General features: G+C 39.7%; 1 protein-coding gene across 2 annotated transcripts; it reads right to left on the bottom strand.

Annotated features, from left to right (window-relative positions):
- Nucleotides 1-465: 465 nt before the first annotated feature.
- On the bottom strand, nucleotides 466-6,974 carry LOC131464166 (bile salt-activated lipase-like). 2 transcript variants are annotated; one of them, XM_058636515.1, is made up of 13 exons: nucleotides 6,915-6,974; nucleotides 6,613-6,760; nucleotides 4,945-5,064; nucleotides 4,359-4,556; nucleotides 3,390-3,520; nucleotides 3,136-3,243; nucleotides 2,930-3,053; nucleotides 2,662-2,845; nucleotides 1,838-2,041; nucleotides 1,436-1,633; nucleotides 1,240-1,347; nucleotides 756-881; nucleotides 466-644 (listed from the first exon to the last, which is right to left on the bottom strand). In XM_058636515.1, exons 1-12 carry the CDS (start codon nucleotides 6,972-6,974, stop codon nucleotides 788-790), a joined length of 1,677 nt encoding a protein of 558 aa, XP_058492498.1. In that variant the 3' UTR covers nucleotides 466-644; nucleotides 756-787. The 2 variants fall into 2 exon arrangements, with proteins under 2 accessions (XP_058492498.1, XP_058492497.1); XM_058636514.1 differs by having other exon boundaries at nucleotides 466-881.
- Nucleotides 6,975-8,828: the final 1,854 nt, after the last annotated feature.

The raw sequence follows: 8,828 nt of genomic DNA on the forward strand, positions 1-8,828 counted from the left end.
TTTTCAGTATCATTTAGTTTGTCGTATTCTTCTTTCTTTCCCTTTGGTTACTTATTGAGTCTCCATCTTCTCTCTTCAGGTGTTTCTTACCACCTCATTCATTATGTGTTGCACAGATAATCTCTATAAAATCATCATGGGCATCATGGTGCCCCCTAGTGATCATGTCTTTTTAGTGCCTGCAGCTGCAAGGCATACTAGTCAGATCTCCCTAGAGTCCTCAATAGAATGCATTGCAGCACAAGCATCTCTTGTAATTGCTGATTAAAGTCAGTGATGGAGAAGTCCAAGTACTTTATTCAATCAGGAGACACATTTCAAAAACAGGTCCTCTCTGCTGGTTAGGTTAGGCTGTTTGAGCATGAATAAATGCTCCACCTCCTCATATGAGGTGATGTAGGGAGGAGGGAGAGGAAGGCTAACAACAACAACATCAAAACTTTCCACCTTAGGATCATTTATTAACAAGAGAACAGCAAACAAGTTCACTGACACTGCATTAAATACAATTCCCTTCTCATTTTCTCTTTCACAGTAAAAGGTTCATGGATGTTGTGAAAGAGTTCATAAAGGACAGTCGGTGTAACAGAAGAGGACACGAGGAAGAAGACAAGATGGAGGCAGATGACTCGCTGTGGCGACCCCTAAAGGGAGAACCCGAAAGAAGAAGAATGCTACATTTGATGGTTTATTATTATTTTATCATTATTTTCATTTTTGAATCATACAATTTATCAAGTAAAAATCCTTCATACATTTGTAATTAACAGCTAAAATAACAGTGGCATCAACAGTTTCCTCCCTTGTCTTCTTCTCTTATGGTTCGCAGGCTGCAGTAAGTCTGTGTCCAGTAGTCGACATAGTTTGATCTCAGGTCGTAGCTGCAGACACCACATTAGACAAAATCAACACAGTCACAATCGTGGATGCCTGTTTAGGTGTGGGTTAGTGACTGGGAGGAATAGACAAAGTAGAACTCAGTGAACTAGAGCATGTGTGGCAGACAGTTAAGCATAGTCAAGTAGAGGCACAGTAGGCAACAGAGAAGAGCAGAGTGCAGCATCTTGAAATGAATGTAGAGTAGATCGTAGAACAACCTAAAGTATTCATTTGCAGCTCAACCCAAGTGCAATCATAAAAAGAACAATCAATGTTACAAAGTAAAATCAAGCAATTAAGAATTTAGATGTATATATATATAAATATACATTTGTAGTAGAAGACAGTAGAACATAGTACCTGACAGAGTATTTGCTCATCTTGTGGTCAATGGTCAGGTGGGGGTGGTGGTATATGGTAAATTCAGGCCAAGGCACTGGGACTTTATTATCACCTTTACTGGGATCACTGGACAGGAAGAGAAAATCTTTTCATAGAGTGGACACAACATAACTGCCCCAAGGGTGTATGTGTGCAGTGTATGCTAGGAGTTTACCCAGTCTTGGCAAAGTTGGTCCAGTATGCAATCATGTAACCAGCCAGGTTTCGATGTCGTGGAAAGTAGATCAGCGGGATGGAGAAGGGTTTACCAAACAGGTACTGCAGTTCCTCAGAGTGCTCTGCACCCACCCAGCGAGGGAATCCTGGGATTCGTGTCTCCATATTGAAGAGGTAGGAGAAGGTACGGGCACCACTGAAGGACAAACCAGGGGAGGAGAATAGGAAATGTATATACCATTTTGGATTAGAACATTAGTTTAAACTTGGACCCAGAATCAGGTCAAAAATATTTCCCTACACTGTGTAATAATAATAATAATAATAATAATAATAATAATAATAATAAAGATAAATCTGATCTGTTCACTTAAACTGGGTTTGTCTACCAATCACTAACGTGGAGTTGTTGGCATGCAGTTGGAGGGCAATCTGTGTCGGGACCAGGAAAAGGAAGTCAGTCTCGATGTCAGCCACTGTTTTCTTCACCAGAGCTGGGTCTGGAAATGGCCCCCAGAGAGATGAATACACACTGTAGGCTGAGTCAATGGCAGCAGTCCCCTTCTTTTTGGTTATCCCAGCCAAGAGACCCTTTACTTCCTCCCTGAGGACCAGGAGATGTGTTGGTTAAAAACTATATCATCACATTTACTGTCAAAGTTTCACCATGACAACTTCATAGTTCATACATTTAAAAGGAAAGATCAGGGTTTTGAGGGTTTTGAGCAACTAGACCTTGTTTGGTTTTTTTTTCAAGAAAAAACAAACTAAGTCTAGTTGCTCAATGTGAGCTGACTCAGTGTGTTCTGACACATTGTCAGCACTGACTTAGTTGAGCACAGTGCCATTAACCATAATCAGCTTATGGCTGCATGAGGGACAGGAGGAAAAACACATTTTAGCCACTTACAAAAGGCTGATCTAAGAAGATTTATATGACTGTCTTGTGTCAACCTTATCTTAAGAATATGTTCTGATTTATCTGTCAGTTTACAAATTTACAAGCTGGAAACGGGATGGGGTATGACTGAAAACATAAAAAACAGTACCCAAAAAAAGTTGACATTTTCTACATTTTCATATCTCAGGCCTAGCCATGTCTGGCTGATAGTCCTGGTACTGAGACAACAGTAACTTCTAGTTCAGCTCAGTAGAGAGCCTGATTGAAGACTCCAGATAACACATCGAAATAAAAAAAAATCCCCACAGTGTGGCTGTACTAACACAGTGGTGGCATTTCTTTTGTTGATTGAGGGAACGTCAACTCCAGCAAAAAAATGGCCGTCCATGCTGTTGACTCCAGCCATGTAATCAAATTGAGCGGCGTTGTGGAAGAGATGTCTGGGCTCATCTGGGATAAAGTCACCATCAACCACTGGAGCGAGTTCCAGTAGGTCCATGACCACGCCTACAGAGGGGACAGACAGAGACTGAGACAGGACATCAAATAGTGCTTGTTTTTGTCGTAGTCGTGTGTCCCAGATGGTCTCACCTTTTCCCAGAATCAATAAGACATCTATTTTTCCCGCCATGGTTAAACCAACTGGGTCACTCATCTTCAGGCAGGTCACCATGTCGTCCACGTTGGCCCTCAAACAGCCAACTTTAAGGGCAATCTGCAGAGACACAAATATGTCCAGACATTAGGTTCAACACAAAACCACATGTAAAAATCAGCAGCTTCATATTGTCTGTCACCTTTTTTGTGAGGGAGATGGGGTTCTGCTGAAGGCCCCAGGGACAGAGGGACACACCAGACTGTGTGATTGCTCTGCGGAACAAGCCTTTATTGTAGGGGGACAGCATCTGGGGACAAAGACAGAAAGATACAGATTAGACAGAGGTACTGACACAGTCAGCACAATCCAAATAAGATCTACATCATCTATATGTGTGTGTATATATACAGTATATATGTATATATATATATATATATATATATATCCTCTGACCTGGAAGCTGACGCTGACAGCTCCAGCTGATTGGCCAAAGATGGTCATGTTGTCTGGGTTTCCCCCGAATGCTTTAATGTTCCTGTGGACCCAGGCAATGGCAGCATGTTGATCCCACAGACCATAGTTACCTGAGAGGTAACAAAGGTCACATGATGACAGTGAGATCCTATTAACAGTCACAAGAAGTTGTTGTCTCTGGTTGATTGTTTTTCCACTCACAAACGTTCAGTAAATACAACAGAGCAGATGCGTAATTTCATGTGGTCTGAGAGCGAGGTGGTGGAGACTAAAACACCTGAACTACACCTGTGACCTAGAGACTGATGGTCTGATTGTGCAGGTCTACACCACTCATCATATCTGAGGACCGTTAGCAGCTGAGCTCACAGTGTATTTGCCAACACACAGATATGGCACCAAACAAACCTTACCTCTGATACGAGACATGCTGGGAAATCAACAGAAGGCAATAACACAAGCTTAATCTGGAACATGGGGCTGTGGCACTGTGAGAAAACTTCACCCAGTCACAGTTTACTCACACCATCAGTTGACTGCTGAATAAGAATGACTCACTGTAACTGTGTTTGTGATGGTATTAATCATTACTGTTCATTAACGTATGTGGTTAAATTACCTCTCTGGAATAATGATAATACCATGAACCTTATATACAATTTTATGCATCATGATAAAAAAGCACTAGCAATGAGTCGATCATGGTGAATTTCCATTTTCAGGATTGTCTACAATGGGGAAAATCCTTGTGATTGTGATAGTTCAGTTTGGTTGTATGAGGTACCTTCACATAGTCAGCACTGCCTGATCTGTGCATGCCTCCTGCTGGCCCCTTGTGCTGGGAACTAGCGTAATGCAAACTCTCACTGAAAACATGGCTGTCAGCTGGGACATAAGGAAAAATAGATTTTAGCCACTTGTTGCATTGGTGTTGTCTTGTGGTCACACCTGGTAGTCGGGAGTCTCCGGTGCTAAGAAAACCCATTGTACCAACTCTGTAGTTCACCGTGACAATAATGACCCCGCCTCTGTCAGCCATTTCTTTCCCGTCATAAAGTGCGTCTCCGAGGAACTCCACATCGTTTGACGCGCCCAACAGGAAGGCACCACCAAACAGGTACACCATCACTGGGAGGCTCTTTGACACTGGACACAGAAATGGAGAAAGTTAAACAGACTTCCTCTGTGTCACCAAATACCAAAAATTGCTGGCACTTGAATGAAAGAAGGTACTGTATGTTGAGAAGCCCATGGTTATCAAACACTTGATTATGCATGGAATAAATGTGAGGGCCAAAAGTTGCTCTGTCTTTGACTGCAAGAAGACAACTGGGTCAGCAAACGCTAACAATGTTATTGTCACCCATCCATCTGTTTTTATCTCCTTTGTCCTCTTGAGGGTTGCAGGGGAGGTGGAGCCAATCCCAGATTACATAGGTTGACAGGCAGAGCACAGGTCACCATAGATCCATGTCTGATTCCTGTGTGTGCATGTGTGTTAATGGGTGCATGTAGGAGTGTGTGCGTCCCCTACATGATCTTCTTTGTGGAACAAAGATGTTAAGGTAGAGACAGTCTTCACTGCCTTGGGTTTTTGTCTGCAGCAGCGTCACCTGCAGGCAGCGATCCCGATATTTTGTGGCCTTCAGGATTCCTGGAAACAAAAGAAACACAACAGCCGCACCAAGGCTGATGAGGCTGAAATAGGCTACAGAGGCAGTAATCCTGATTTGTACTGCATTTCTCAAAACAAAGTAACAAAGCGCTTTTTAGAAGTGATTTAAAAGATGTCCCTGATTAAGCAAGCCTCGTCAACAACAGGATTTAAGACTGTGCCAAAGTAGCTAGGATCTTAACAGGGCTTTTTGGCTTGACCCTGAGTATAGCAAATTGCCATAGTTGAATTCGACTCTAAATAAGAGCTTTGATGTACCTACTTTTGTTGTCCTCAGAGGTACATATATCTGAGTATCATCAGCATAACCATGGTGCTGGATATCATATTTGAGAGTATTTGAGAATGCCACAGGTCTATATTGTAGCATGATCTACACAGTGAACTGTGTCAGTTGTACTGTCTGTCAGAGATGGGAGTAGGTCATGCAAGTCACAAGCAAGTCAGAAGTCATTCTTGCAAGAATCAAGCAAGTCAAGTCCCTGCTTTAAATCAAGCAAGTTATATGAATATGGAAGATGTAGATGATATTCCACATTTAAATGTGTTAAAAACGACAGTCATTTTGAACCTTTTAACATTTTGATTCAATGAATTTGGAGATTGAAGGCTGATTTGAGTCAAAAGTGGCTTCAGTATAGATGCACTCATCATATCTAAACATTAAACAGAAAAGAAGAGAAAACCATCTTTATCATTACCTTTAGTTAAAACCCAGCTACAAATCCTATATTATAACCTATATTAGATATTAATATTAACTGCAGTCAAACCTGGGAACTGCAGACAATATTGCTGGGACATTATTCACAACAGTCAGACGGTAAGAAAATGTGGAATTTGCCATTTCATATACTGTATTTAAGTCCGGTAACTGCAGTTCATTGTGTTTCAACTAACTTTAGAAAAAGCCACTATCCCACATTTACCACTAACAAAATCTTTCATAACATTTCTTATGTTCTAACTCAGACCAGAGAGAATAAAACCAGCCAAAATTACAGTTTCGACATTACATTATTATAAATAATTTGAAATTTTCCATCTCACATATTGAAGTCAATTTCTCTTTAATTAAAATGCATTTTGTTTCAAAGCCAGTTCTAAAATGCCTCAAACTTGATGGTAGCGCCCATATCATAACCATTGCTTGAAGTTGGCCCAGTACGAGGTACTGGCTTATTATTATTATTATCTTATCTTATTATATTATTATTTTATTATGAAATCTTGTTATTTTTGCAATAGAATCTTCCATAACTGTAGCCTCTCTCATCCATCTATGGTGCTACGTCCCAATGTTTTCTGTGTTTCAAAAACAAATAAAAACAAATCGCAGTTAACTCTTCCGTAAATATTCCGTAAAACAAAATGTGAAGTCATTTCAAGTCATTTTACTCAGGTTCAACTTGTCAAGTCTAAGTCAAGTCTTAAGTCCTGAAATTTGTGACTTAAGTCAGATTCAAGTCAAGTCATGTAATTCGAGTCCCCCATCTCTGCTGTGTGTTGTTGTGTGTCATGGGTTACCGCTCCATCCAGGGTGAGGTTTTGGTTTTTCCCACTTTCCAGGGACATCAGCGAAGGGGATTCCCTTAAAGACATCAACACTTCTGAAGAGGCCCATGTTGTGGCTCTTTCCCTCCACCTGCCCCCCCTCCGTCTGCACGACACCCAGCTAAATACATTCACAAATACATTATTAATGTGATTAATATAATAGATAATTCATTCACAGTTATTCATCTGTTACACTACACTGCAATGCAAGGACAAGTTAATTGCCCCCAGTTGCCCAAATTCAAATTTAAATTCCAATTCAATTCACTCACTTTTGCAGCTGAAGCCAAGTTCAGCCCGATGCTGAAGACAAGCAGCAGCATCATCCTCATCTGTTCACCTGAATGTCTCTGTGCTTCACACAATGAAATACTGCTACTTATACTGTACTCTGGTGAAGAGGTGGAAACTTCTTATCTGCAACAGAAGACATGAGAAGACACACAGATGATGCACACTCACACACACACACACACACACACACAACCACAACCACAGACAGACACAATCACTCAGTGACTGCCTGCAACCCAGATGCTGGCTACACTTGGACGCAGCTCAGAATGTTCCACACATTGCGTGAAGGGCAATTCCCCCTTATCTATACTCCCACAAATTCTGGCCAAATTAATTAAAACATGGTAAGGGTGTTTCAGATGCAGGAAAACACATTTCTATTAGTCATTTAACTAATGAGACCAACCAATTTAAAAAAAAAAATTTTTAAAAACAATAGTAAATGTGCCAATCAAATTATTAGATACCTTCTTTAAAGCTTCAGGTCTTAGTCTCGATCTAAGTTCTCATCAAGACTTGTAAGGGGTTAAAATTAAATTCCACAGTCAAACATTTAGGAGTAGCAATGCATGTATCTAATTTTAATCTGAACAAAAATGGACATAAATTGGAAAAGGAAAACTGTAAATGTAATAATTAACAAGTTTAATAGGGGAGGATGTAATGCTCTAGACTTCCATACTAAACACTCCTCTTAAAGACAAATGGATGAAAAGGTAACCTACTAAATATATCTTAACTTTGCTATGGAACTATACCAACATTTATCTTAAACATTAGGAGGACTGTTACTGTAAAGTAATTTTTATTTTATGTCAGCTGAGATTGGCACAGCAGCCCCTGCGACCCTCATTTTTTGTTGCTTGAAGGGCGCTGCTGTTGCAAACTGTGGCCACTGGATGTTACTAGAGAGAGGCCGTATCATTGTTTTTTTTTGTATCTTTTCGTCACATTGTTCACCTTCATCAGCAGTGGTGTTTACCTTCAAATATCATAAATGCCACTTTTTTTTTTATTATACTTTCGATTTATTTTATCATTCACATGTTTCTTGATATGCTCTGCTGTATGGATATGTTAAATATCAGATGACAGTGCTGTAATGAAGGAGGGCCTGAAGATGACAGAAGAAACATGAGTCCAGATGCCCACATCTGTGTAAAACTCCTGAATAAAATAAACTGGATGACAGACATAGGACTGCTACACAATTAATAATAATAAAAAAGGCATGTCATTTGAAAGATTAAGGAAGGCCCTAGTGATCATTTTATCAGATGTTCTTGCATGGTTATAAATTATTGTGGAAAATCCTACTTGATTTTAGTCTCAAATAAACCAAACTGAATGCTGGATCTATCTCCCTTTCACATGACAAATAAATAAATGCTCAAGAACTACGAAGGAGTATACATTTACGAGAATAAAGTCGTAAATTTACGAGAATAAAGTTTTTGGACAATATTCTTGCCAAGATAAGATGAAAATAGTTCCTTAATGCTGTTAGTTCAAGTCTTCTTTCTCTCATTAACACATCTTTAGCAGCTTTCAAACATGTTCATATTAAAGCTATTTTTCTTAACTTTTGGAGGTACAGGCCGCACTGCAGTTGAGGCTATCTACAATTTAATTGCTAATAATATATACATTGTCCTTTTTAGATATCTTAAATTAAATTTCAGATAGTCAGAATTAGTTGTAGACATCAACTGGAATTAGGGATAGCTACAGTTCTGACAAACCCAATACACATGAATGGCAAAGGTGACGTCAATCTGACTAGTAAAAAACGGATATCTGTAACGTCTAGTAAATACAACGTCACAGATATCTACAACTATGAAACTATGAAATTACAACCAGTCAAAATGACGTCACATATATCTAAT

Source organism: Solea solea, chromosome 8, assembly GCF_958295425.1.
Source record: "Solea solea chromosome 8, fSolSol10.1, whole genome shotgun sequence".
Taxonomy (NCBI): Eukaryota; Metazoa; Chordata; class Actinopteri; order Pleuronectiformes; family Soleidae; genus Solea; species Solea solea.

Excerpts from the sequence above, each read along its gene's own strand:
- LOC131464166 (XM_058636515.1), bottom strand. The coding sequence starts at position 6,974 with ATGAGGATGATGCTGCTGCTTGTCTTCAGCATCGGGCTGAACTTGGCT. Across the intron at positions 5,065-6,612 it reads ACCTCACCCTGGATGGAGCG|GAATCCTGAAGGCCACAAAA; the intron begins GTAACCCATGAC and ends TTTTGTTTCCAG. Across the intron at positions 3,521-4,358 it reads CGGAGACTCCCGACTACCAG|GTAACTATGGTCTGTGGGAT; the intron begins GTGTGACCACAA and ends GTTACCTCTCAG.